This window comes from Orcinus orca, chromosome 16 (assembly GCF_937001465.1).
Source record: "Orcinus orca chromosome 16, mOrcOrc1.1, whole genome shotgun sequence".
Lineage (NCBI taxonomy): Eukaryota > Metazoa > Chordata > Mammalia > Artiodactyla > Delphinidae > Orcinus > Orcinus orca.
In genome coordinates, this window is record NC_064574.1 from 2505973 (window position 1) to 2533380 (window position 27408).

The 27408-nt window shown below is 53.1% G+C and overlaps 2 protein-coding genes across 5 annotated transcripts in view; one reads left to right on the top strand and one right to left on the bottom strand.

The window, feature by feature from the left end:
* Window positions 1-27408, bottom strand: part of MTG2 (mitochondrial ribosome associated GTPase 2) — a 164707-nt gene that overhangs the window by 128144 nt on the left and 9155 nt on the right. The window lies entirely within an intron of this gene.
* TAF4 (TATA-box binding protein associated factor 4) overlaps window positions 1-27408 on the top strand; it is a 72142-nt gene that overhangs the window by 39130 nt on the left and 5604 nt on the right. For all 4 annotated transcript variants that reach the window (XR_007472417.1, XM_049700052.1, XM_049700050.1 and 1 more), the window contains 13 exons: window positions 2076-2242; window positions 3476-3595; window positions 5634-5753; window positions 6924-7046; window positions 8972-9061; window positions 9553-9798; window positions 11380-11527; window positions 11980-12094; window positions 14085-14254; window positions 14543-14673; window positions 15494-15619; window positions 16066-16122; window positions 16552-16671. Coding sequence is in view for 3 of the 4 variants with exons in the window: in XM_049700052.1 (XP_049556009.1) it covers window positions 2076-2242; window positions 3476-3595; window positions 5634-5753; window positions 6924-7046; window positions 8972-9061; window positions 9553-9798; window positions 11380-11527; window positions 11980-12094; window positions 14085-14254; window positions 14543-14673; window positions 15494-15619; window positions 16066-16122; window positions 16552-16671 (1733 nt within the window). In the remaining variant the exon portion in view is untranslated. The remainder of the gene's footprint in view (window positions 1-2075; window positions 2243-3475; window positions 3596-5633; window positions 5754-6923; window positions 7047-8971; window positions 9062-9552; window positions 9799-11379; window positions 11528-11979; window positions 12095-14084; window positions 14255-14542; window positions 14674-15493; window positions 15620-16065; window positions 16123-16551; window positions 16672-27408) is intronic.

The window sequence follows — 27408 nt, forward strand, 5'->3', positions numbered from 1 at the left end:
TCCTAACCTCCTAAATTATCCCCCCCAACCTTTCCCTTTTGGTAACAATAAGTTTGTTTTGTAAGTCTGTGAGTCTGTTTCTGTTTTGTAAATAAGTTCATTTGTATCATTTTTTTAGATTCCACATATAAGTGATATCATATGATATTTGTTTTTCTCTGACTGACTTCACTTAGTATGATTATCTCCAGGTCCATCCATGTTGCTGCAAATGGCATTATTTCATTCTTTTTTATGGCTGAGTAATATTCCGTTGTATATATGTACCACATCTTATTTATCCATTCATCTGTCCATGGACACTTAGGTGGTTTCCATGTCCTGGATATTGTGAATAGTGCTGCTGTGAATGTAGGGATGTGTGTATCTTTTCGAAGTATGGTTTTCTCAGGGTACACACCGAGTAGTGGGGTTGCTGGATCGTATGGTAGCTCTATTTTTAGTTTTTTAAGGAACCTCCATACTGTTCTCCATAGTGGCTGTATCAGTTTACATTCCCACCAGCAGTGCAGGAGGGTTCCCTTTTCTCCACACCCTCTCCAGAATTTATTGTTTGTCGACTTCCTGCTGATGGCCATTCTAACCGGTGTGAGGTGACACCTCATTGTAGTTTTGATTTGCATTTCTTTAATAATTAGTGATGTTGAGCATCTTTTCATGTACCTCTTGGCCATCTGTGTATGCCTTCTTTGGAGAAATGTCTGTTTAGGTCTTCTGCCCATTTTTTGACTGGGTTGTTCGTTTTTTTGATATTGAGCAGCATGAGCTGTTTGTATATTTCGGAGATTAATCCCGTGTCAGTCGCATTGCTTGCAAATATTTTCTCCCGTACTGTGGGTTGCCTTTTTGTTTTGTTTATGGTTTCCTTTGCTGCAGCATGGCGTATTTTAAAAGGGATGTTTTGGAGGGAAGGTCTCATGATGGGCATACACGTGGTTCTTTTGGATCAAGAGTAGCAGATGTGACCCCAGGGAGAGGCCTCTTATTTCCTGATGTCACGATGGGTGTCGAAGGAGCCGGGACCCAGCAGCTTCAGAGACTTCTCAGACTTGTGAGTTGGATCGAACTCCTGTTTGGTTCAGCAGGGGAAAGCCTGATGTCACTTGTGAAGCTGGCAGGAGGTTCTCGGACCTGATTTTCAGCTGCCTCATGGGAGGACGCAGGGGCTGCCCAGGCAGCAGGCTCCTTGGTCGACACCCCCTTGCCCGGCTGTGTTGCTCTTCAGTGGGGTGCCTCGTGCAGGGCCCTGTGCTGAGGCCTTGCTTTGGGAAGAGTACGGTGTTTATGGCGTTTTTAGGTCTCCCCTTGCAGCTCCATCACTAATCCGTCATGGGAAATCAAGTGTGAAAGTTGTGTTGCTGTTTCTAGTGGAATCTAGGATATAATTGGTTGCCGGTTTTTGAAGCTGGAATTAACGCCAAACCTGCCCGCTAGGGTTGGGCTTCCAGTGACGTAGCTGAAGCACCGTGAAGTGCGAGCGGTCCTCCGTGTCTTTGTGTCTCTGTGGTGGGCGCCTCAGGTCGTCGTGGGCACAGAACTGCCCCCCCCGCAAGAGTGGTCCTGTTCTGGAAAGAGTGTCAGGGCCTCACAGGACTGCAGGCAGGGAGCCCTGGGCATGTGGGCTGTGGGGCGCAGCCTCCCAGGGCCCAGCCCAGCCCGTGGGGACGGGGACGGGGGTGGGGGTGTGGACACCTGCTCCAGGGCAGGGCTCGGGTCTGAGGCTCCAGCCACGACCTCCCGCCAGACACCTGCTGCCTTGTGAACTTGGCCACGCCGGGCAGCCCGTGTTGGGAGCACACGAGGCCCTCGGCTTCCGGGCCTCCTGACCTGCAGGCCAGCGCAGGGGCAGACGGCGGCGTGAGCAGCTCGGCTGCCTGGCCCACTGTTGCTGTTTGAATCCAGGAAAAAACTCCTTTTACGTTTTTGTCGTGCTGTGGACCCTCTTTCTCGCAGGTGTGTATAGAGTTCTGCGACTGTGTTTGACAGCTTCTCCTTTTGCCTCCTCTGAGCTGCCGGGCTCCCCCATGGAGTCCGGCCCTGGGGCGTGTTTCCCGATGCCAGCTCTCCTCCCCCAGGTATGGTCCTCGTGCGGAGCGAGAACGGGCAGCTGTTAATGATTCCTCAGCAGGCCCTGGCCCAGATGCAGGCCCAGGCCCACGCCCAGGCCCAGCCTCAGACCGCCATGGCGCCCCGCCCGGCCACGCCCACAAGTGCCCCTCCCGTGCAGATCTCCACCGTGCAGGTGAGTGCGAGCCAGCGCTGGGCCTGGCGGGGGGTGGGGTGGGGCGGGGTGGGGCGGGGCAGGGGGTGTGGCATGGCCCACATGCGGCGGGAGGAGCTTGGGGTCTGCCGCCTGGACCCCGCCTGGGCCCTCCCCTTCTCTCCTGTGACGCCACCTTCCCGGGCCTCAGTTTCCTCCTGTGCAACGTGGAGATCCCGCCGGTGCTGCTCTTGTAGGGCTGTCACGGGGACCAGTTAGGACAGTGGAACAGAGGGAATGCTGAGCAAGTGTCAGCCGTCACTACCAGGGAGGCGTGGAAGAACTTTACAGGATTATGTTAAACAGTACTCCCCTCTCCCCTGCAGACATTGAAGCCTTTAGGGGTTACTGCCTGCCCTGACCCCTGAGGCTGTGGCCCCCTGGGGTTGTGGAGGGAGGATGGGTTGGATGCTTGAAGCCCAGTGCCTGGGACTCGCCCCTCCCCCCAGGGTTCTGCCTCTCAGTCTCCATTTGGGTCCATGCCCGCACATCACCTCCCTACTCCCCACTCTGTCTCTGATGCCTTTCTGTCTTGTGCTGCCGTTCTGCTGTTCTGAGCCAGTTGGCTGGTTAGAGACTAACATGGAGACGAAGAAGATCTGGAAAACTCTATTCTCCTTTGATTTCAGCCGCGTTCCTCTGGAGTTGAGACCCCTGTGCTGTAGACTGGGGACTCACAAAGGGCCCTCCCCTGACTGAAAATCCAGAGCAGCCCAGAGCAGTGTTCAGGGTCTGTCGAGGTCTGTCCAGTAAGACGCAGATGTGGGATATTTCACTTCATGTACCCTAACTATGTAGGACAGTTCACTGTAAGTGTCTCGTTTACTTCCTTTTCTGCAGCACAGTGACCAGTCTTCAGGCCCAGGGAACACATGCCTCTTCCTGTCGTGCCTTTGTTACTTTTTTGGCGCTTGTGGCCAAGAATACAAGAAATCCACACAAGTATTGATTTCCCAGGTTATATGCGTTCCTTAAAGACCAGGTCGGAGACTTTATTAAGGAGTGTATTACAGTTATACGATGGAGGTTCCGATCATACACTTTTACTTGTTAAGGAAAGTTTAGACGTAGGGTGGCTTCCCTGAGGCTGGTGATCGACCTGGGGGCCCTTGAGCGCGCTGGCTCTGTACTGAAGGATGGAGTGTTGGGCGCGCCAGGTGCTGGGAACTACTTTCACTTGTCTCTCCTTCTAGGCGACTCCTCCTTGTTTTTCAGGCACCTGGGACCCCCATTATTGCACGGCAGGTGACCCCAACGACCATAATCAAGCAAGTGTCTCAGGCCCAGACGACGGTACAGCCCAGCACCGCGCTGCAGCGCTCTCCCGGGGTTCAGGTGAGGCTGGGGCTCCGTGGTGCCCAGGACGCAGGGGTCAGGCCTCGCGAGTTTGGGTGCTGGACGCTAAGTTTTGGAGTTTGGGGAACACAGCGTAGATCAGTTGCTTTTCTTTAAAGTCGCATAGAGTTTAACACCAGCAACATTCTTAAAAGCTTCCCACTGTGCCGGAAGTACAATTGAAAACGTTGCCTTAGTAACTGCATCTGTGAAGCAGAGAAGATCTGCAGCGCGCAGGGTGGGGGGGGGGGTAGAGAGAGAGAGAGACAGAGTGTGTGTGTGTGTGTGTGTGTGTGCGCGCGCGCGCGTGTGTTGCTCGCGAACTGTTCCTGCACCGAGGAGGATGTGTCCTCACTGTGTATGTGCGTTCATGCGTGCGATTCTCACAACACCCCTCCCTGATGGGCGCGGACACGTGCGGTGTGAGAGGCTCCGGACCCCTGTCCCGGTGTGGCCTCGGCCCGGCCTCCCTGCAGCCGCACCTCGTCCAGTGCTCTCTCCACTCACCCTGGTCTTGTCCTCCTTTGCCTTTTGGCGTCTGCAGCCCTGACATTGCTTTTCAGAACAGCTGAAGGAGCAGTTGGGTCCCAAGTAACTGAACTCAGTGGTCTCCCGCAACAGGAGCTGCCCAGGCAACGGCGCTTCCTGAGACGGGGTCTTCTGACCCGAGTTCAGTCTGATTGGCGCATCTGAACTTCAGTTATAGTGAAAGGAACCTTTTCTGAGAAGGTAGTGAAGCTCATGGTCAGCTTTTGCATGAGATTTAGTAGAAAATAAGTTTATGAACATAGGTTCCCACAATCTCAGAATCATCCAGGTGAAACGTGTATTCATCTGACCAGTAGAAGCAAGTGTGAGGAATAAAGTTTGATGTAAAGGAAAACTCCCAAGAATGGAAGTGCCCTGGCTGTTTCTGGGTGTCCCGAAGCAGCTCTGCTCTTCCCCTTTTGCTGCCCAAAGGTGGCTGTTGGTCAGTTCTTTTACGTTTCTCCTCTGAAGTTTTTTATTTGCCATTTTGTAGTTACAAAAGTAATACATGCTTAACGTTACAAGTAAAATACCCAGATAATAAAGGAAGAGCCCATCATCTCTTTCAACTCCTCCCGTGAAACCAGTGTCCACAGCCTGGGGGTGCAGACAGCTGCCCGCCCACCCCCTGCCGTAGCGGCCGTGCCGTCTGAGTCCCTTACCCGGCCTGGGGCCTGGTTGCTTAGAAGAGCCGCAGGCGAGTCATGCTTGGGGTTACACTGCCCCCTATCTTCCGAAGTCGTAAGAGAGTAACGTTTAAAAAGTTGGAGAAGGCTCCATTTTTTAAATTGGAAAAGTGCTAATTAAAAAAAAACAGTAAATATTTGCATCCTGATTGGTCACGCAGACTAGAAGTCTCGGGAATTTGACTGAGCACAGTTGTTGTTTGATGTCTAGCTGTTTGTTGGCTTAAATATATTCGTTTAGCAAAGCAGCCCCTCCCTCCCAACACCAACTACATCGAGTCCCCGCCTGCTCTGAACACCCCCTTTCCAGGATGTTTCTGGATGTGACTCGCTTTGGGGGAGCAAAGAAAGGTTGGTCCGGCAGCGGTGGGGGAGCCCGGGACCCCGACGAGTCCTGGTGCCGCCCCCCGCATGGGGGGCGGCCTGCCCATGTGCATGTGACGTCCTGGCTTCCTTGTCACCAGCTGCCTGCACAAGCCAGGTGACGGGCTTTTCAGTTGGTTTCTCTGTTTGTTCTTTTCAGTTCTGAGACGGGATCTGGTTTGGTTATTAAAAGATCATTTGTTTTGGTCACCATGTGACTTCTAGGATCGACTTCTGACAACCAGGTTCTTCCCGGCCATTGGCTTGGTTTCTGTCAGTTTTTGCTGCAAAATACTGCTTCCTCGGTGCTCAGGAAGGTGGCCCTCGGGGACACGGTCTGCCGCGGGGCTGGTGTGGTCCCTTGAGGCCGCATGTCCCGTGGGGTCCCGCCTGCTACAGGGAGTCTCACGAAGGCCGTCTCCCCGCAGCCTCTATCTACCTTGTGTTTTGGCTTCTCGTAGCCTCAGCTTGTTCTGGGTGGCGCTGCCCAGACACCCTCACTTGGGACGGCGACAGCTGTTCAGACGGGGACACCTCAGCGAACGGTCCCGGGGGCCACCACCACCTCCACAGCCGCCACGGTGAGTGCCGCCTCTCGGCTGCGATTTGGGGCCGTATGTGTGGTTCGTGCTGCCTCAGAGCGCCAGCCGGCCCAGGGGAGCCACTGCCGCGGACGTGGGGATGCGTTGGGGTCTCCACGGCTCCATATGAGTGGGTCTGAGGGCAGTGGTCTCTGCAGGGCCGCAGGAAGGGTCCACCACCCTACACGAGGCTTTTGGGCTGTGGGGGACGTCTGTGGGATGGAGCCGGACCAGGTGTGTTCAGAGGGGTGACACGGGGGCCGGGCTGCACGGCGGTTGCGGCCTGTAGAGCGGCAGCGTTGCCCCCTTAACACTTATCTCCAGCAGTTGTCCTGCACACGTGTGAATCTTTAAACCAGTGGGATCGTGCTTCATTTATGACTTACGTTGTTCATGTTTCTTTGCTGAGTATTTTTCATCATCTTTAGTATCTGTGCCATAATTCAGTTTCTTCTCTTGTGCACTTAGGTAGGGATCAGTTTTTCTTTATGGTAAGCAGTATCAAGGTGAATGTCTTATAGGTCATCTTTTTTACATTTATTGGTTATTAGTTACATTTCTAAAAGTAGAATTGCTGGGCTGAGTGAGCTGTAAACTTGGGTCTGGACCTTCAGAGCACATGTCCTGGTTTATACTCCCATCATCAGGCCGTGAGAGTTACTGCATTTTCCTCAAAGAAGTTTAAGAAAAGAAATACACATTTCTTTTTTTTTTTAAAATAAATTTATTTATTTATTTTTGGTTGCGTTGGGGCTTCGTTGCTGCGCACGGGCTCTCTCTAGTTGCGTCGAGCGGGGGCTACTCTTCGTTGCGGTGCGTGGGCTTCTTACTGTGGTGGCTTCTCTTGTCGCGGAGCACGGGCTCCAGGCACGCGGGCTTCAGTAGCTGCAGCACGTGGGCTCGGTAGTTGTGGCTCGCAGACTCTAGAGCACAGGCTCAGTAGTTGTGGCGCACGGGGCTTCGTTGCTCTGTGGCATGTGGGGTCTTCCCGGCCCTGGGCTCGGCTCGAACCCGTGTCCCCTGCGTTGGCAGGTGGATTCTTAACCACTGCGCCACCGGGAAGCCCAGAAACATACATTTCTTATATGATACCCATGTCTTAGTTAAAAGCTGTGATGAAAATCTGCCTTTTAAGAGTTTTTTGCTTACATCTTTTTAACTTCTATCCAGGAAACTATGGAGAATGTGAAGAAATGTAAAAATTTTTTATCTACGCTAATAAAACTGGCTTCATCTGGTAAACAGTCTACAGAGACAGCCGCTAACGTGAAAGAACTGGTACAGAATCTGCTGGTAAGAGCTCTGTACGCCGGCCCCTCTGCCTTAGAGCGCTGTACTTGGCCATGGGGGTGGGGTGTGGCCGGAGTCTGGGCCCCTCTGCCCACCACCCTGCCATCCGCTCGCCAGCCCGGCTTCTCGGAGCCTCACAGCGTGTTGGCCGCAGGGGAGCGATGTAAACTCACCAGATGGAGGGTGTTCAAAGGCCCTCGCTCGCTCCTCCACCTGCTCTGCCTTTTTCACGGAGGATTTTTTTTTTTTTAAATATTTATCTATTTGGTTGCACGGGGTCTTAGCTGCTCACAGGCTCACAGGCTCCCTAGTTGCCGCAGGTGGGCTCCCCAGTTGTGGCGTGGGAACTCTTAGTTGTGGCATGCATGTGGGATCTAGTTCCCCGACCAGGGATCTAACCTGGGCCCCCTGCGTTGGGAGCACGGAGTCTTATCCACTGTGCCACCAGGGAAGTCCCTTTCATGGAGGATTTTAAGTGATACAGAAGCGGAAAGCAGAGTGACAGCCCTTCTGGGCCACCTGCGGGCTTCGTCGGTCATGAGTTCTTATATGACTTTGCATCTGCTGCGCCCCCGTTGCCACCCACAGCCCCTCCCCAGTCTCATAAATATTTTAGCACGGATGCCTGGACATAACCTGCGAACACAGGATCCCTCGCAGCCCCCAGGTGCCCAGAGGCTGAGTCCAGTGTTGCCTGCAGGGCTCGGTCAGAGTCGGTCAGGTCCACCTGTGGCAGCTGCCTCTGTTGTTGCTGGTAACCTGGGGGTCCCCTCCTTCCTGCTGTTTTCCTTTCCTCTCGGTTTCTCTATGCAAGGAAACCTGGTGGCTCAGCAGACGGGCTGTTGGACTTTTCTGTCCTGCTGGTGGGTTTGTCGGCTCAGACCCTCCGCTCACAGCCTCCCTTCCGTGCCGAGGCTTGGGCTGGAGGGGAGCCACCCTCAGGGGCTGGCTCTGTGCCGCCTCTGCAGACCATGTGGGTTTGGGGCCAGAAAGGAATGAAGTCCCGCTCTCACAAGGAAAAATGATCGCTTCAGATGCTCCTTAAATCTTTTCAGGAAACCCAGAGATTGAAAAATAATCTCACCTCCTGCGACGAACAAGAACTCCCAGCTTTTTGTTTGTTTTAATTATAACAATTTTACCTTCTAATGAAAATTTCTAATTAAATAAACGCCATTCCCTTTTTTCCCACGGTCCTTTGTCTGTGGTCCCTCCCCGGCGCTGGAAGCGTGTGCTCGTCTCGTCGACCCTCCCCATCCATCCCCCCACCCCCGGATGAGCCCAGTGCCGTCCCCGTTGTGCTGCGCCCTTATCAGGGCACCAGGACCCCTGTTCCGCCCTTGTTACAGGACCTCTTTGCAGCCCTGGCCACTCCCACCTTGAACTGGGCCCAGTCAGCCACGGGCTTGGCCCCCCAGCCCCCACACCTGGCTCGCTTTGGTTTCCAGAGCGGGGTCTGGGCCGTCTCGTCTGGGCGCTCACTTCTCCCCGCCGGTGCCCCAGCTGCTCTGGGGTCTCGGCGTAGGTGTGGTCTCTCTGGGTAAGGGTGTCCCTGGTCTGCGGTACCTTCCAACTTGGTCATGAGGGTACTTTTAGGCTAGTGTGTCGCCTGGCAAAATGCCTGATGTGCGGTGGGTTAGGTGCCGCGTAGATGTCCCGTGGGAGCTGGCGTAGGGAAGTCGTGGGGTGGGCCAGTGAGCCCCGATGGGGCGGGGCACAGGGAGGGCCGGGGGCCTCACCCACGCCCGGGAACCCGTGTCAGCTGAGCATGTGGCCCCCGGACCTTCCTCCCGCACCTTCATCCAGTGCAGGACCTGGCGTGAGGAACAGCCAGTCCTAAAACGCGAGACCAGAGAAATGCTGCATAAAGATATGCATGTGCGCGTTTGTATTCGTGGAGGAATTTCAATGTGAATTTTATTTTTAAGGACGGAAAAATTGAAGCAGAAGATTTCACTAGTAGGTTATACCGAGAACTTAATTCTTCACCTCAACCCTACCTTGTGCCTTTCCTGAAGGTAATTTGAAGCCGCCTGCGAGCACCCAGCGTCGGGTGGAGGGGCGGGCGCGTCCCGGGGACGGGTGTCACCGGTGCGTTTGCAGGTTTCAAGCCCCCTGAGACAGAAGGTTAAGTTTTCTCTTTCGAGGCTTCTCTGTAAGTTACGAGACCCCCGCCACTGAGGCCACAATGTTGTGTCACCACCGGGGACTGCGAGGGGCCCTCTCCCCGCAGACGGGGGCCCCGCGCCGCTGGGACGAGGGTGTCGCTCAGATGCCTTGGCTGCCTCGACGCGCTTAACTGCATTTCAGAAGTGGCGCTTCTGCTTTGTTTTTTAAACAAATTGCAGCCAGTTGTCACTGAGGGTAACCCTGCTCAGCGGCAGTCGGGGGACAGTGGTTTGGGATGCCGGCACCCGGCGTCCCGGGGCGTCTCCTTAAGGCCCCAGACCGACGCTGTTTGGCCGAGGACGTGTTCTCAGGGTCGTGTGTTTTCTGTCTTTCCGCCCAGAGGAGCTTGCCCGCCTTGAGACAGCTGACCCCCGACTCCGCGGCCTTCATCCAGCAGAGTCAGCAGCAGCCGCCACCGGCCTCGCAGGCCACCACCGCACTCACGGCTGTGGTGCTCAGCAGCTCGGTGCAGCGCACGGCTGGGAAGACGGCGGCCACCGTGACCAGTGCCCTCCAGCCCCCTGTCATCAGCCTCGCACAGCCCACGCCGGTGGGCGTCGGCAAGCAGGGGCAGCCCACGCCGCTGGTATGGAGGCCAGAGCCTCGCCCTGCTCCCCCGCACGTGCCCGGCCGCCCGCGGCTCAGAGAGACTGTCAGGGAGGACCTGGGGCGGGATCTGAAATAGTGAGGTGTCAGCCAGGGGCCGAGGCCCTGCAGCTTCGAAATTTATTTCTCAGTAAAACGAAATAAGCCTACTGACTTTTGCCCTTTGGCATGTCTGTTGTCTGTGCTGTTTTGGGCGTCCCTGGTTTAAATGGACACAGTGTGTTTGTAGTGGATCTTTTAGCTGGACGTTATCTTTGATTAGGAGCAATGGCCCAAATACACGAAGCTGACGCTAAGTGCTTGGCGCTGGACACGTCAGGTTTCATGGTCTAGGACCGAGCTCTGCAGCCGTCGTTTGGGGCTCGGAGATCCTCGGGAGGCACGGCTGCTGACGGTGGATTTATCTGTGGTTGGGATCCAGGGTTCTGGTCGTGTAGCTATAGAAAAGGGTGTCTGCTGGGGAGAATTCAGGACTGAACGCGCTCCTGCCTCCTGCAGGCAGGCGGGGTTCGCCCAGTAAGAGTTCAGGACTGAGCGCGCTCCTGCAGGCAGACGGGGTTGGCCCAGTGTAGAAAGGCACTTGCTATTCTTTTTTTAACATTTCAAAGGGATTTTGTTCCTATACAGACGGTTAAAAAAAATTAAAACAACGCAGGTCCTCACGTCACTTTCGTAGGTTGTGGAGTGTATCTTACGATAATGCTCGAGTGATAACCAGGTGGGCAATCAGAGTCATGAAGGTGGTGGTCTCTCACCTGCTCAAGTTAAAATCTGCATTTGTTCTTGCCTTGATTGGTGGTGAGGAAGACAGGCTCCCGTGGGAGGTGGAGCCGTGTGTGTGTGTGTGTGTGTGTGCGCGCGCGCGCGCGCGCGCGCGCGCGCTTCGGGCCAAAGTGCAGGTGTGAGATCAGGGCTCGCTCGCATTCCCCTCACTGGAGGGGTGGAGCTCTGCCGCGCCCTTGCAGAGTCGGGCACCACCCGTCCATCACCTGCTTCCCTTGAAGGCCGTAGAGACGTGAAACCTGGAGGCTCTTCCCTGAGTTTGTGGCAAAACTTGGCCTGAACCTCCTGCAGGCAGTCGTGTCTGCTCGTTCTGGACAGTGTGAATTTTCATAGGTTTTGTTGCAGAAATAGGTCGGCCCTGGGCACCACCCATCCCTCCCCGAGTGCGCTGTAATGTTAAGAGTGTGCCCACCAGGCGACCTTCGTAAAGTTCAGCAGCTGGATTCTGATCCAGCCCTAGAGGCTCTGGAAGGGATCTGAGGGGGCGCCCCGGCACCTGTGCTCACATCTGGGGAGAAGTCGTCTGTTCCACACTGGTTCGCAAGCTCAGCAAACACTGTCCTCCAGGCGCTGGCCTCAGGGCCCCATGTGTGGCTTCCGAGCAGTTAATCTGCCCCCAGGAGCTTGCAGCCTGATGCAGTGCCCCCGGCTGACCCTCCTGGTCCTCCCGGAAGGCTGCCCACCCCCCGCCCTGGGCAGGGAACAGGTGTGGGAGCCCCCTCTGCGGTGGGGGCGGGGGTGGGACGTGAGCTCACGTGCCCTGTGGGCTCTGCTCCAGGTGATCCAGCCGCCGCCCAAGCCTGGAGCGCTGATCCGGCCGCCGCAGGTGACGCTGACACAGACGCCCATGGTGGCGCTCCGGCAGCCCCACAACCGCATCGTGCTCACCACGCCCCAGCAGATCCAGCTGAACCAGCTGCAGCCAGGTGAGGGCCGGCGGCCGGGCCGCTCTCCCCAGGGCCCTGTCTCCCTGTTTTTTTAATTGTGGTGAAACTCACGTAACACAGACTTGGCCATTTTAGTCACGTGAACAGGTGTACAATTCAGTGGCGTTAGTACATTCACAGGGTTGTACGGGCATCGCCCCGTCAGTACGATTTTTACAATTACACATTCAGGACTGGGTTCTTAACGAGTAGTCGTTCCTACATTCCAAAGAGTTTGATGAGCTACAGGAAGGCAAATGCGTGAGAGATGCTGCTTATGCTTTTACTCTAATCTAGAGTTAGTAACGCAACGTTTCTGACGTTTTAGGAAGCCTCCTTGTGGTGGGCTGGGAGTAGTGGCCCTCCCTGCAGCCCGCCTAGCACCGGGGACGGCAGTGTCTCCCTCTCCGAGTCTGTGCGCGGGGGGCATACCCTCGTCTCTTGTTTTGCAGTCCCTGTGGTGAAACCTGCCGTGTTACCTGGAACCAAAGCTCTTTCTACTGTCTCAGCACAAGCAGCTGCTGCACAGAAAAACAAGCTCAAGGAGCCCGGGGGAGGCTCGTTTAGGTAAGGAATGAGCCCTGGCTCAGGAGGCGCCCGGAGGGAAGGGCCTCGCCCGGTGGCCGTTGGTGCTTTGAGGCTGCGTTCATTCCCTACACACGCACGCACACACACACACACGCACGCACGCACGCACACACGCGCACACACACACACACGCACGTGCGCGCGCTCGCTGTGTGCGTGTTTTCCCACAGAGCGGCTCAGGGACGTTTGCCGCAGACACAGGGCGGGATGGCAGAGCAGCTGACTTTCCGCGCGGACCAGTGGGAGATTTGTGTCTGTGATACGATGGCTCAGTCTTCTGAGTGCATCACAGTCATAACAGAGGACGCTTCTGTGTCCTCCTTTCAACCTCAGAACCTTCAGAGATGCTGTGCTTTGGTCTCTTGACGAGCAGCTGGTCTGAGCACCGCCATAGGAAGGGCTACAGTGGCTACTTTGGTTCGGATCCAGCAGTAGCAAAGTGCGTGTGTCGGGGGACCTGGGTGGTCCTTCCCTTCCCTTCCCAGAAGCTTCGTCCCTCAAGCTGTTAGGGAGCAGGGCAGGTGTTGGCAGTGCTGGAGCCGTGGTGGCCTGAGCCTGGGTCGGCTTCCAGGCAGGGCAAGGAGATGGGTGGCTGGCACAGTCTGGCACGGAGGGTGGGGGCCCACAGGGGTGGGGAGGACATCCACGAGGGAGAGGGCGGGTGGCGGAGATGGGAAGATGCGTCCACCTGCAGGTGTGAGGGAGTTAGAAATACAGAGAGGAGCAAACGAGGCGAGCCCGGTGGGGTCGGGTCGGGTCAGACGTCCGGCTGTGAATACTCTGGAAAAGCTGTGGCTGGAGCCACCCGCTCTGCCACTGGAGGGGCCTGGGATTGGTGACACCATGATGGCAGCAGCACACCCAGCGCCCAGGTCTCGTCTAAAACTGCTTCCACCGCGGTGACCAGGGTGCCTTAGGGGGGTGCTGATTCCAGGCCGGAGTCGCGAGGGTGCAGGACGAGTTAGTGCACTTTGTTTGGTCAGAGAGCAGTGCTCAAGCGTCAGAGTTCCCAGAAGCCCCCAAGTGGCCCCCTCCTGCCAGCTGTGTCTGTAGTGACATTGTACCTGTGGGTAAGACAGGAACCCGAGCCCCTAGAAACGAGTCAGTGGGTGGTTTAGGGGAACGGGATTTGCACAGTCTCAGACCACCTCCCCTGAGGTCCTCGTAACTACACAGGGAGGGAGGGGCGCCCCGACGCAGGGAAGCGGGCAGGGCCCCCCTGCGCTGGAGCTCCGTGTGCAGGGTGAGCAAGGCCCCTGACTCGTGTGAAATTCCTGCCAAAGGTGCATTGCCCGCGGCTCGTCACAAAGGGACGTCCGTCAGAGGGAAAACGAGGACACGCTGCAGAACAGCTGGCCTGGGACCTTCCAGGTGTCAGGGGCACGAGAGTCAGGGAGGGGCTGCAGAGACGTGACAGCAAAACGCAGCTCGTGGTTCTGAGCCGGACCCTTTGCTGTGGGAGCCGCTATAGGGACCGTTAGCCAAAGCTGGGGGTCTGGGCGTGGCTGGTGGCCCGGTTTCAAAGGCCATCCCCCCGGTTCCGTAGGGGGTGCCTCTGTCCACAGGGAGCCACACTGCTGTGTCCCGGGGGGTTGGGGGTTGGGTGTCAGGTCGGCCGCTCACCCTCAAGTGATTCACGGACTTTCCTTTGTACTGTTCTTCCAGCTTTTCTGAGAGGTTGTGATCGTATTAAAAATAATGCTGTGAGATCATTTAAAAAGGGTTTCACAGAACAAACTCCTTGAAGCAGTGAGTAGGTGCTGTGCTCTCTGTGAACTTGGCATTGACATCTGTGTGCAGAGACTCCCACTCTGCCGTACCTTGGGGTGGGTCTTCCTTTAAAAGAACAGATTCGCTCGCAGATGACCGCCTTTGTGCTCAGGTGACAGCAGCGCGGGAGAGCCGCCCCTCTGCCCGCCGAGTTGGCGGCCCTTCGTTCGTTAGACCCACCTCCTCTTCTTTCCTGAAGGGACGACGATGACATCAATGACGTAGCGTCGATGGCCGGCGTGAACCTGTCGGAAGAAAGTGCGAGAATATTGGCTACGAACTCTGAGTTAGTGGGCACCCTGACGCGGTCCTGCAAAGACGAGACCTTCCTCCTCCCGGCGCCTCTGCAAAGAAGAATATTGGAAATAGGTATGGCCCTGGGCGTCCGGCCTCCACCAGCGGGCCTGGTGTGGACCACGGCTGCGGTGCTCAGCACGGAGCTGTCCTGGGCTTGGGGGGACACCCCTTGTCCCTTGTCACCTGTTTTGCCAGGGTTGTGCTTTCCGTGGGGTTGGCGGTGACGTTCTCAGGTAGTTGGAGCAGGTGTAGACCACCCCCGACCCTCAGGTTGCACAAAGTGGTAACTGGGGGATAAGGGAAAAACAGTGAAGGAAAGAAAAGAACTTCAGTGATTGTAAAATACCGCCTGTTCCCCAGGTAAGAAACACGGCATAACAGAGTTACACCCAGACGTGGTGAGTTACGTGTCACACGCCACGCAACAGAGGCTGCAGAACCTTGTAGAAAAGATATCAGAAACGGCTCAGCAAAAGAACTTCTCTTATAAGGTAACCCGCCGTTTCCTGGAGGGGATGCCCTGTCGGCGCTCCCGGGTCTGGTGCTGCCTGGAGGGCACAGGGGAAGCGGCAGAGTGTTGAGCTCGTTTTGAGTTTTCCCCAGAACGAGATTTTGGGAAGATGCCACTTCTTTCAGTCCTGTGGTGCTCCGGGCGCTACCCACTGGGCTGTGGAAGGAGGGTGCGGAGGATCTGACCTCCGGGTTAGGGAGCCAGCCTTCTGGGTCCGGGCTGGTGGCATCTTCAGCTCTGGAGAAGGTGGAGCCCCCCGCCCGTTTCCACGCGGGGGGCTCCCAGCAGCTGCGGCCCGAGCTGTCCCTGCAGACCCGAGGGGCTCTGGCTCACCCGCGCTCCCGTGACTCAGAGTGGTGCCCTGTCGTGTGCTGTGGAGGCCCGGCCTCTCACAGCAGGTTCCAGGCAGAATCCGCCTTCCTCTTCAGTCACACAAACCCTCTTTCAGGGGCACCGTGGAGCGGCCAGGCACTGCCCGAGCAGCGTTTGAAGTACAAGCCTGTAGCCACTTGGCTTTAAAAATACTTTTTACGCTATTAGAAAAAAATTTAAAATGTAACTTAGAAGAGTCAAATGATACCAAAGCGTATAAAATGGAAAGTTGCCTGCGAGCCCCCGGATGACTTACCTGAGGCGGCGTGTGCACGTCCAGAGCACTTCAGAAGCAGAGTCTTGGAGACGAGAGGGGCTTGGGTCTGCGCGCCGCCTGGGGAGTGGGCCGAGGGGGGCGGGAAGCGGTGCGCGGACTGTCCGGCTGGGTTCCCAAGTTCGTGACAAACAGTCGTTTCACTTTTTTCTAGGATGATGACAGATACGAGCAGGCAAGTGATGTCCGGGCTCAGCTCAAATTTTTTGAACAGCTTGATCAAATTGAGAAACAGAGAAAGGACGAACAGGAGAGAGAGATCTTGATGCGGGCAGCAAAGGCAAGTGCTCGTGCTGCACGCAGTTTTCCCCTGTCCACCCTGGGCGCTCGCGGACACCCTTGGGGTTTCGAGGAGCCGGAGCAGGGTTTGGCGCTGGCCTCGATGACACGTGCGCGGGGTTAGGAGCGCAGCCGGGGCGGGAAGCCTCCAGACCTCAGCAGGTCGCCCAGCACGTGGGGCGGGTCCCTTAACTGAGCCCGGAGCCCTGCGGGCTGCCCTGGCCCACCGTCCTCACGTCACATTGGACCATGGCGTGGTTCTTACATCCAAATGGTATTGATTTTCATGATGATAAATTTTCATCCGTTGGCTGTAAACGTTTAAAAATTTAATGCGTTCTGTCACGTGACTTAGATGTCATCATGTCACGCATAAGATGACATGTTTGTCGGGTGATGAACGTTTAGGTCACAACTTATCTTTCTTTTTTACCTGTTTGAAAATAGTCTCGGTCCAGACAAGAAGATCCAGAGCAGTTAAGGTTGAAACAGAAGGCAAAGGAGGTAAGCGTTTCCAGTCCAAGAGTCTACACTGCACACTTGAAAATACGTTTGTGTTCAACCTCAGCACCTAACGAGAGAGAGAGAGGCTGAGAAGGCGATGGTATCTCTGCACAATAGGCCTTCCTGTAGCGATTTATGGTGTTTGCAAAAGTGTTTTCCTGTGCTTTTAAACTTCACGGTAATTTCTCATGTGGTGCAGTCCAGTCTCTGTACTCTCACAATTTGCTCAGATCTGAGCTTTTTAAGGTGAGCATCTATTGCTTTACTGTTTTTCTGATTGCACAATATGCTTGCTGTTTAAAAAAAAACAGTCAAATGAAATTTTCATTTAGGAAAGTTTAGAAAACCCTTTGGTGTCTATGTATTACTTTTGTAGTAATAAAAAAAGTGCGTGAAATGACAGTCCCTGTTTTCCTTTTCAAAACAAAGATGCAGCAACAAGAACTGGCACAGATGAGGCAGCGAGATGCCAACCTCACAGCACTGGCTGCCATCGGGCCCAGGAAAAAGAGGAAAGTGGACTCTCCGGCACCGGGATCGGGAGTAGAGGTACCGCACGGATGCAGGGACGGGGGCTGGAAGGGCCTCGGGGCATCTGCGTCCCGCTCGCCTCTTCAGGGAGTCAGGCACGCCGAGAACGGGCTGTCGTTCGCGCACATGTTGTCTCACCGCCCTTGGAGTACTTGTTTTCTCGGTACATTCGATACTTTATATTCAAATCAACCTATTTGTGGATATCATGTGAGCAAGAAGTTCTTTGCATGAGGAAGTTTGATCACTGTAGCTTAACACGATGAGATTTAGACTGACTTCGAAGAGAATATGGGGAGATTCCATCCGAAGACTGACCTTTGTGGGGCTGACTGTCCTCCCTGGGTACTGGGGTTAACGTGAAGGAAGGTTGTTGTTGCCTGTTTCCGTTTGTCCAAAGTTTGTTAGTTTCTTGTTTTGTTTGCTGTCGTGTCTTTATATGTAATTACAAACCCAACTTTAAAGTATTGTTATTTTTTCTTTAAACTGCCGGTTGTTGTATTAGTAAATCACAGGAAGAAAGAAAACATCGTCTTTTATATTTACCTGCTTATTTACCATTTCTGGTGTTTTTCGTTCCTTCCCCAAGTTCCAGGCTTCCATCTGTGGTATTTCCCTTTGGCTTGAAGGACAGCATTTAGCGTTTCTTGTAGTGCAATCTGCTGGTGATGGATTCTTTCAGCTTTTGTTTACCTGAAAATGGTTGTATTTCACGCTCAAAAGTTTGAATGAAGTTTTCCCTGAATGTTGACAGTTTTTTTTTTCTTTCAGCTCTGTTTTTTTAACTTAACTTAATATGTAATTTTCTCTCACGTTCTTGAATAAGCCGAGCAGATCCAGACATACATCACTTAACTTTATAGAATGACCGACTAATAGGGATGAGTGATTGTAAGAATTTTAGCCATCCTTCACGTTTTTCCTCTACTCCTTGAATCCTGTCTTAACTGCTGGTCTCTTTCTCTTTTCCAGGGAAACTCCTATTCTCATTTAGACATGTTATCTTGTTCCGGATCACAAAAAAGATGGGAGATTTCCCAATGTGTTTGGCAAAATTGCAGAGCTCTTATTCTTAGACCTGAAAACAGCCGTAAACGTGTGACCGTCGTTGTCCTTAGAGACGTTGCTCCATCGTGTTCAGGGCCCCACTGTGATTTCAGTCCTTGTTTCCTGTCTGTCACGTGAGTCACTTCTCCAGCTGTTTTGAGGCGATCGTCTTACTTCTTTGAAGTTCGTCCGTGTGGTGTTTAGACTTGGTTCTCTTGCTAGTCACTCTGCTTGGGCTTCTCTGAGCTTCTTGGATCTGTAGGTCAGTAGTTTTCCTCAAATTTGCAACACTTTGGCCTTTATTTCTTCAAAACTTTCTCTGTTTCAGTCTTTTTCTATTGGGATTCCCAGTTAGACCTCTGTTAGATCTTTTTGATATTGCCCTGTGGGTCTCTGAGTCTGTATTTGTCCCTCTTTAATCACTTCTTTCTCTGTTCGGACTGGATCATTTCTACTGATCTGTCTTCAGATTCCCTGTCTTCTCCAGTCAGCTCTGCAGTCTGTCCAGTGAAGTTTTCATTTGTCGATGTATCTGCAGTTCTGGGATTTCCACTTAAGTCTTTTTTATGGCTGCTGAGTCTTTGCTGAGATTTCCCTGTCTGCTCACGTACTGAGGCCACATTTTCCCAGCATTCTTTGAACCTGTTTGTAAAAGCTTCTCTCATGGTTTTGTCAAGTCCGACATCGGGGGCGTCTCGATTCAGTCTCTGTCGACTGCTTTTTCCTTTGACCGTGGGTCATGGTTTCCTGTCTTTCTGCATGTCTAGCCATTGGCGCTTGGATGCTGGATTTTGTGGATGACATGTCGTCATCCTCTGAAGAGTACTGACTCTTGTTTTAGTTCAGCTCCTGGCTGCTCATCTTGAACTTGTGTGTCTTGTGTCTCACTTTGGTGTTCAGTAGGGTCTGTGGAAATCCCATGGTGTTTCTGAGCTCCCTCACCCAGTGGGGCTCACCCTGCAGACTTGCCTTCCCTGTGCAGGTTTTAGGCTTGGTTGGGGTGGGTCTTACGTAGGGTATGATCCTTACTCCCAGGGAAGGGCCTTTGGCGACTTGGCGGGATGCTGGGAGGGAGAGCATCGGGTGGGCTACACTCCAGCGAGGACTGCCGCTCATGCATGTGTTTTGCTTACATCACACGGCTGTTTCACGCTGTCCTCTCTCCCTGGACCCTTCATCTTAGTTCCATAAGTAACTTTATGTTTAATGCTAATTACAAGTCTGTGTGGATGTCTGTTTAGTCATTTGGTTTTCTGAATCTCGTCTGTTGGATTCTTCTGGAATGTTTCGTGGGGGGCTGCGTTCCCCGTATTTGTGCATGTCGATGGCGGTTTTGATGGCTAGAAAAGCCGTGGCTCACGTTTTCTTTCCTTGAGAATCTATCTTGAGTAAATAGTTACAACTCGATAATTTTTTTCCTGGTATGGAAGGTTGCTGTCAGTCTGATGATAGTCTAATTTTATTTCTCTTGTGTTTCTCATGTGTTCTTTCTGCCCAAAGATGCCCACAGAATTCTTTTCCCTTAAAGCCCAGCCTTTTACTTGGAATTGGCTGTCTTGGGTTGGCGTTCTCAGGGAGAGGTTGTGTTCTTTCAACATGCAGTTAAACCTTTTTGTATTCAGGAACATTTTCTTTAATGCTTTCTTTGTTTTTGTTTTCCTCTTCGGAGATTCCTGTTACTCAGACGCTGTATCTTTTGTATCTGCCATCAGTATTGGTCCTTTTCTCTTTAATCCTTTCAGTCTCTCTTTTAAAAACTTTTACCCTGTTTATGCTTCTCGCTCTTCTAATTCCTTCTTAAGGTATCATTTGTTGCGTTTGTTTGCTCTTGTGTTCTTTTTCGTGGAGAGTCTTCATTTCTCAGGTGAAATTTTCTTGTTTCTGATGTTTCCTTGCCTTTGTCACCTCATTTCTGAGTTTCACTGATTCTGATTTATGTTATTCTTTCATGCTTCTTATCATTTTCTCAGTGTCTTTTAGCTTGTTTGGAAATACAGTTTTGATCTCGTTTTGATTACGTCTTTTTGCGGTTTCTGATCATCTGTAGGGATGTTGTTCTGCTCCTTATTCTCTTTTTTTCCTAGGGCAGCTTCTCTGGGACCTGACCTCTCTGTGGTTCACTTTTATGTGAATTTTGCTGTCTTGAGCCTTTAGGAGGAGGTGGTTTGCAGGTTTGCCAGCTTCACTGAGCTCCTCTTCCGTTGTTTCCGCGTGGTGACGAACTTGCTGTCTGAGACGTCAGGCTCTGCTGCTCCCTGACTCTCACCTGGACCTTCTTGCCTCCATGGTCCCGGACTGTCCTGCTCAGCTTTAATTTCGCTCCTCGCAGGTTCTCTTCTGCGTGAGGCCCTGTGCTGCGGGGCCCTGGCAGGTCGGAGGCAGAGTTCCTAGTGGCGAGGCTGCTGCTGAGAGGAGAGAACTCCTGGCTGTAGCTGCTGCTCTCCAGTGAACCTGCCACTCCTCCCGGTGAACACCCGCTGGCCCCTGGGGGCCTTGGGGCCTCGCAGCTGCCCCACTGCTCTTCCTGCACAGTTTTCAGATAGGCTTGTGGCTGCTCGCGGTTCATCTTCACCGGTTTGGTTGTAAATGTTGTCTGCTAGCGTTTGGTTTTGCTTTCTAGTTGCTGTGTGTTTTATATGGCCTTTGGGAAGATTCAAAGAAACTTTGATGCCTCTGGCATCTTCTGCCCAGAATATAATGATTAGTGTTTTTCAAAATGTTTTTCTTTTGATTTAGAGTAGTTTCAAACATATAGAAAAGTTGTAAGAACAGTATAAAAAACTCCATTCAGATTCTCAATTCTGAACATTTTACCACCTTTATTTTGATACCCCCTTTTTTTTTTTTTTTTTTTTTGCGGTACGTGGGCCTCTCACTGTTGTGGCCTCTCCCGTCACGGAGCACAGGCTCCGGACACGCAGGCTCAGCGGCCATGGCTCACGGGCCCAGCCGCTCCGTGGCATGTGGGATCTTCCCAGACCGGGGCACAAACCCGCGTCCCCTGCGTCGGCAGGTGGACGCTCAACCACTGCGTCACCAGGGAAGCCCTCGTCACCCCCTCTTTACACACACAAGTACGCGTGTGGGATGTTCCGTCACCCCTAAATGCTGACAACGCTGGACGTTCTCTTGTGTTACTACTGCACCCATTCCCCCGCATCGGGAAATCAGCCCTGATGCCCCAGGGTCCCCAGACCTGCTCCCACTTCACCGCCTGTCCTGGTTTCTCTTTGATCCAGGCGTGTGCGGTGTCCGGCTGGCTTGTGGCGTGAACCTCTTCCCAGTCTCCCCGTTCCTGGCGGTGCTGAAGAGGGCAGGTCTCTTGTTCTGTAGCATGACCCTTGGCATCACTAGGTGATCTTAGCCTTGATCACCTGGTTAAGTTGCCTGGCTGAGAAAGCAGCTTTCTCCACTGTGTAGTCAGTTAGTCCCTTAGCGCTTATCAGTGTTGTGTAAGGAGGCACTCCAGGGTCACGCAGGTACTCTGTTCCCATCACCCCTCACCCGGCCTTAGCACCCTTGCAGACTGCCCTTGCGTCAGGACCGCCAGGCTGGGGGCCAGGTCACGATGCTCAGTTTCCATCACGCCTTCCACATTTACTGGTTGCCTTCTGCCGTGAAGAAGAGCTTCCCTCCCTCCCTCCCTCCTTCCCTCCCTCCCTCCGTCCTCATTCATTCATGCATTCATTCATCACTGTGTATGGACGCATGGATTCCTGCTGTATTCAGAGGGTTGTAATCAATGCTCTCGTTATTTCTAGATTTGGTCAGTGGAAGCTTCTTCAAGCGGTTTCCTATATCCTTTTGAAACGTTGCCCTCGTCCTGTAAGCGTGAGAGGTGTCCAGGTGCCTCTTGTGCTTCCCCTGCCCTCACCCGCAGTGGCGCCCAGGAGCCTGCTTCCTTGCGGTGGAGGGTGGTATTTAGAGACCAGTATCTGAGCACTGTGTGTGCTGATTGCTACGGGGGTCCCTGCTCCAGGCCCCCAGCAGTCAGAGCCCGGAACGTATGTATGTGTACAAGTGAGTGTGCGCGTGCGTGCGCGCGTGCCCCTTTCTGTATCTAGAACAACCCTGTGTGTTCTAGTTGATGCTGAGATTCTAGTCTAGGACCTCAGGGCTGCTTCTAGTCTTCTTCGTTTCCTTACTTTTGAATCCCTTCACAGACAGACAGAACGCGAGTTCCCGTTATTTTCAATATATTTGTTTTTTTATTTTTTTTTGGCTCAATGTAACCAGTCCCTGAACCACTCTGGCCGCTGGGGTCCCTGTGCTGGGAGGGGAGGGCTCGTGGGAAAGGCATGTGGATTAACTTCTGCCTTAGGCGTTTTCTAAAGAAGAGAAAAAGAGCGCGTATTTCCAGACTGACGGGGAGGGCGTGAGTGTGGGGAGGAGTGTGGGGTGAGGGGGCACCTTGAGGAGACGGTGGGAGGGATGCACGCCACCGGAGGTCCTGCGGCGTGGCCTCGTACGTTGCTGGTTGTGCCTAATTTAGGTCTTCAGGGGGTACTTGTGGGTTATATGTGTGACAGTTAATACGAAATCTGGAATTTAAAAAGTCCTTCATATGCCTTTGTTCATCAGAGCTAAGGCTTAATTTCTCTTTTTCTGTTTTTAGTTTAGGATTATTTCTTTAGGGTGTGTCTTTAAAAACAAATTTATTGTGAACTCATTTTAGACTTGCAGCAAAGTTGCACGAAGAGTACAGAGAGTTCCTGTATATCCCCCAGCTTGCCCTAACGTGCATCACTGGTGTGATACTGCTGACTAGGGACCTTATTTGACTTGGTCTTTCAGAATTTAATTTTAAGTTAAGAAACTTTATATTTTAGAGCAGTTTTAGGTTCACGGCCAAATTGAGTGGAAAGTGCAGAGAGTTCCCATACGCCCCCCCGCCCCGTCCCCCGCTCCCCTCGCACCTGCACAGCCTCCCGCATCATCCATGCCCCCACCGGATGCTGCGTTTGTTGCAATCGATGAACCTGCACGGACACTTCATCACCACCAGAGTCCACAGTTTACATCCGGGTTCCCTCTTGGTGTTGCACGTTCTGTGGGTTTGGACAGATGTATGATGGCCTGTATCCACCTTTACAGTATAATACAGAGTAGTTTCACGGCCCTAAACATCCTCTGTGCTTCATCTGTCGTCCCTCCCTCCCCGCAGCCCCTGGCAACCCCTGATCTTTTCACTGTCTCCATAGTTTCGCCTTTTCCAGAGTGTCATAGAGTTGGAGTCGCACAGTCTGTAGCCTTTTCAGATTGCCTTCTTTCACTTAGTTAAACGCATCTAAGGTTCCTCCGTGTCCTCTCGTGGCTTGGTACCTCATTTCTCTCTTTTCAGGGCTGAATAATATTCCACTGTCTGATGCACCACAGTTTATTTATCTGTCACCTGCTGAAGGACATCTTGGTTACTTCCAAGTTTTGGCCACTGTGAATACAGCTGCTATAAATACCCGTGTGCAGGCTTTTGTGTGGACATGAGTTTTCAGCTCCTTTGGGTAAATACCGAGGAGCACGATTGCTGGTTTGTATGGTGAGAGTATGTTTAGTTTTGTAAAAACCTGCCGGGCTGTCTTGCAGAGTAGCTGCTCCATGTCGCATTCCCGTCGGTTACGAGTGAGGTTCCTGCTGCTCCACGTCCCCACCAGCACCTGGTGGTGTCGGTGCTCTAGATTCTGGCCGTCCTAATAGGTGTGTCGTGGTGTCTCGTTGCTTTAATTTGCATTTCCCTGATGCATGACGTGGAGCATCTCTTCATGTGCTGCTGCTTTGGCGAGGGGTCTTTTAAGATCGTTGATCCATTTTATTTTATTTTTTAAATTTTTATTTATTTATTTCGGTACGCGGGCCTCTCACTGTTGTGGCCTCTCCCGTTGCGGAGCGCAGGCTCCGGACGCGCAGGCTCAGTGGCCATGCCTCACGGGCCCAGCTGCTCTGCGGCATGTGGGATCTTCCCGGACCGGGGCACGAACCCGCGTTCCCTGCATCGGCAGGCGGACTCTCAACCGCTGCGCCATCAGGGAAGCCCCGTTGATCCATTTTAAAAATTGAGTTGTTTGTTTTCTTGCTATTGAGTTTTCGGAGTTCTTTGTATAGTTTGGATGAGTTGTTTTTTTTTTTTAACCAGATATGTCTTTTGCAAATGTTTTGTGTGTATTTGATTGTTACCATTCTCCACTGAAGGTGTAGGATCCCATCCAGTACCCCTCCTGGAATTTGGTCACCATGTCTCTGTAGCCTTCTCTGGTCTATGACGGGTCCTCTGTCTTTGCCTGTCTTTCCTGATCTTGACACTTTGAAGAGTGTGTGGTCGGTTATTTGGTAGAAGGTCTCTTAATTTGAGCTCATCTTACGTTTCCTCTTGATGAAACCCAGGTTATGTAATTTGGCTGGAATGTCACACCAGTGATGCTGTGTCCTCAGTGCATCGTATCAGGAGGTACGTGACATCTGTGTCCCGCTGCGAGTGATCACTCTGAACACTTGGTTCTGGGGGGGGGTCCCAGGCATCTCCGCTGGAAAATCTGTGTCCCTTTGTAATGAAAGTGTCTTGTGGGAAATGCTGAGGGACCGCGCCCTCCTGTTTCTCCTCATTGGCACCACTGCTTCCCGTGGTCGGTGACCGCGGGCTGACAGGCTCTCCTCCTCTGTCCCCCGTTTGCTGGTTGGAATTCTGCCAGCCCTGCTTGGTCCTCGCGAGCCCTTCAGTTGGGCTCCTCTGTCCTGTTGACGTAACCTGTCACCTTCTGAAGGGTTCTTACTCTCTCACGTCACAAATGTTCCAGGCTTACCTTATATTTTTCCTGCCCTAACAGTGGAATCGACCGTTTCTCCACAGAGCCGCGGTTCTTTTTGTTGGGACGCGTGTGCAGGGACCAGGTCTGGGCACCGGTGTGCTCGGGCCCCTGGGTGTCTTGCTCCAGCCCCCTCGGGGGTACAGCTGGGGATACGTGCACCGCCCCACCTGTGTTTTCTGTGTCTGTACCGAAGGCGGTGGGTCCAACCTGACGTGACAGGCCCTCCGAGCCGTCCCGCGTCCCACGTGGGAGGCCTGACTCTCATCGTCACGGTGGGTTTGCTGTTTGTCCCACCCTACTTTGCAGATAAAAAGGAGATCCACAACTGCTAAGCCCTGTGAGAAGGAAGTGGCTGAGTGTCCAGAGTAGCATGTGTCTGCCCAGTTCTTCCTGTGTGTAGCCCTGCGGCGCCCCCGAGTTCCGCGTCCTCAGCGCCGCAGAGTTACTAGATGAGCCCTTTCCTGCTGCCCCGCAGCAGGCTGTGTCCCTCCGAGTGGCACAGCTGGGCTCTTCTGCTGTCTGTCCTCCAGTGTGGCCCCCCCCCGCTTTCGTTTGGTTGTTTATTTTGGGGGTTCTCAGAGCCGGAGCTGTACAAATGCCTGCACCCAGCAGTGCCGTCTCCTCCCCCTCAGACACAAGCGTGTGTTTGCGATTTCCGCCTCCCTTGAGGAAGCGTGATGTCGGCGCCCTTCTGCCGTGGGCCGTTTTCACTTCGCACGTTCTGGAGCGCACTCCATGCCGTTTCGTGGCGGTGCTCCCCATCCTTCACAGCAAGCGGGGTGCTTCTCCGCACCCACGTGTCTTGGGCGACCCCCTCCCTTGCGCACGGATGGTGTTGTATTCTTGGGGGTGTGTGTTGTGGGGTGAAGGTAAGTGGGTCGGTAGTTTCGTTAGGAATTGCCAAGCTCCCGTCTGGAGGGTCGTGCCAGTTCTCACCCGCCGGTGGTGAGGGAAAGGGCCTGTCTCCCCACAGCCTCCTGGCGTGTGTTGCCACAGTTTGTAATTTTGCTGATCTGTTGGGCAACAGGGGTCCTCAGTTTCGGTGAATGTGCTGTGGGTGCTTGAGAACAAGGCGTATTCTTAGGCAGAGTGTAGGTAGGACTTGCTGGGTTTATAGGGGGTGCACCTTACCGATTACGCCCACTGTGTCTTTGCTTATTTTTGTCCACGTGATGTGTTTTGTGCTGGATGGATGTGGTGTCCCAGAGCTTTCCGTTGTTAGTGTGTTTTTGTCTTTTTTTTTTTTTTAATAAATTCATTTATTTATTATTTATTTTAGGCTGCGTTGGGTCTTCGTTGCTGCACGCAGGCTTTCTCTAGTTGTGGCGAGCGGGGGCTACTCTTCGTTGCGGTGCGTGGGCTTCTCACTGCAGTGGCTTCTCTTGTTGCGGAGCACAGGCTCTGGGCATGTGGGCTTCAGTAGTTGAGGCGCGTGGGCTCAGCAGTTGTGGCTTGCAGGCTCTAGAGCGCAGGCTCAGTAGTTGTGGCGCACGGGCTTAGTTGCTCTGCGGCATGTGGGATCTTCCTGGACCAGGGATTGAACCCGTGTCCCCTGCATTGGCAGGCGGATTCTTAACCACTGAGCCACCAGGGAAGTCCTTGTGTTTCTGTCTTTATCTCCTTGCGTCTCCTGCAGTTTTTGCCTTGTATGGGGGTTGCTGTGTTATTTGGTACATAAACATCCGTAAGTGTTACATGTTCACCATGAGTCGTGATTTTTACCATTGAAAAGCGTCAGCCTTTGCCCAGTGGGCTTGGCGTCTCCTTTGCCCTCAGTCAGGGCCGTTGCCCCTGCTCTCCTGTGCATCAGCTGGGAACACCTCCATTCTGCTTGATTTGTGGCCCTTCCTTTAGGTGTGTCTCTTGTGTAGAGCACACGGCGGGCTTGTTTTCTGAGTCCAGTCGAAAAGCGTTTTCCTGTCACGGGGGAGTTCAGCCCGTCATCTGTATTGATACAGCTGACAGAGTGGGTTCTGACTCGGTCACAGTGCTTTATGATGATGTGTACTTTTTATAGTTGCTCTGTTTTTTGGTGAGATGTGTAGTCTTTGCTCCTTAATTAAGATTTTTGTTTGTGTTTAGGATGGTTTTTAACTGTGCTCTAGTGGTTACTTTTGTATGTAAGTGTTTCTGGGCGTCTTCAGTCCCCGGTTTTCACGTGTGTTTCCTGTTCGGCTTGCGTCAGCCTTCTCCTCGGCTCCCCGCTGGCCACACTGCATCCGGAGCCTGTTGTGTCCCCTTCCCTTTCCCTTTCGTGCTTTGTTACATCATTTCTACCTTGTCGCAGCGCTTGACGTTTCCCAGCCTCCTCCCCACCTCTGCTGTAGCACCAGCTGCATGTTTATATATTATAAATGCTTATTGCTGCGTTTTTCTGAGGTTTCCCCGCTCTTCCCTTGTTGGGACGGCCCCTGCCTGTGGCCGAGCCTTCGCAAAGCTCAGGTGCAGAGTCCCCTGATGTTTTGCAGGTTGAAACGGTTTTTCTGTGGCCTTGATGTGTGGAGGACGGTTAGGCTGGATATACAAATGTGGGTTCACACTTGCTTTCAGTGATTTTTCGGTGCTGTTGCATTGCTTTCTGTGTTGGTTTGGGAAAGCCTGATGCCAGGTTAATTCTCTCGTCTTGATGGTTTATTTTCTCTTTTTACCTGGAGGGTTTTCTTTATCTTGGAAAGCTGACCGTTTTAGGAGACTTTGTGGAAGTTGATTTTTATGGGTTAACTTTCCCAGGTGCCCACATGCCCTTTCAGTGTGTCGGTTTGTTTTGTTTTCTGTTTCTTGAAAGTTTCCTTGGATTATAGTTTGAGTGTTAACCTCTGCCGCACGTTTGTCTTCCTTCTCCGGGGGCTCTGACGACTGAGTACATGTCCTCCTTTGGTTGCTTCCTTTTCCCCTGTTTTTTTTCCTG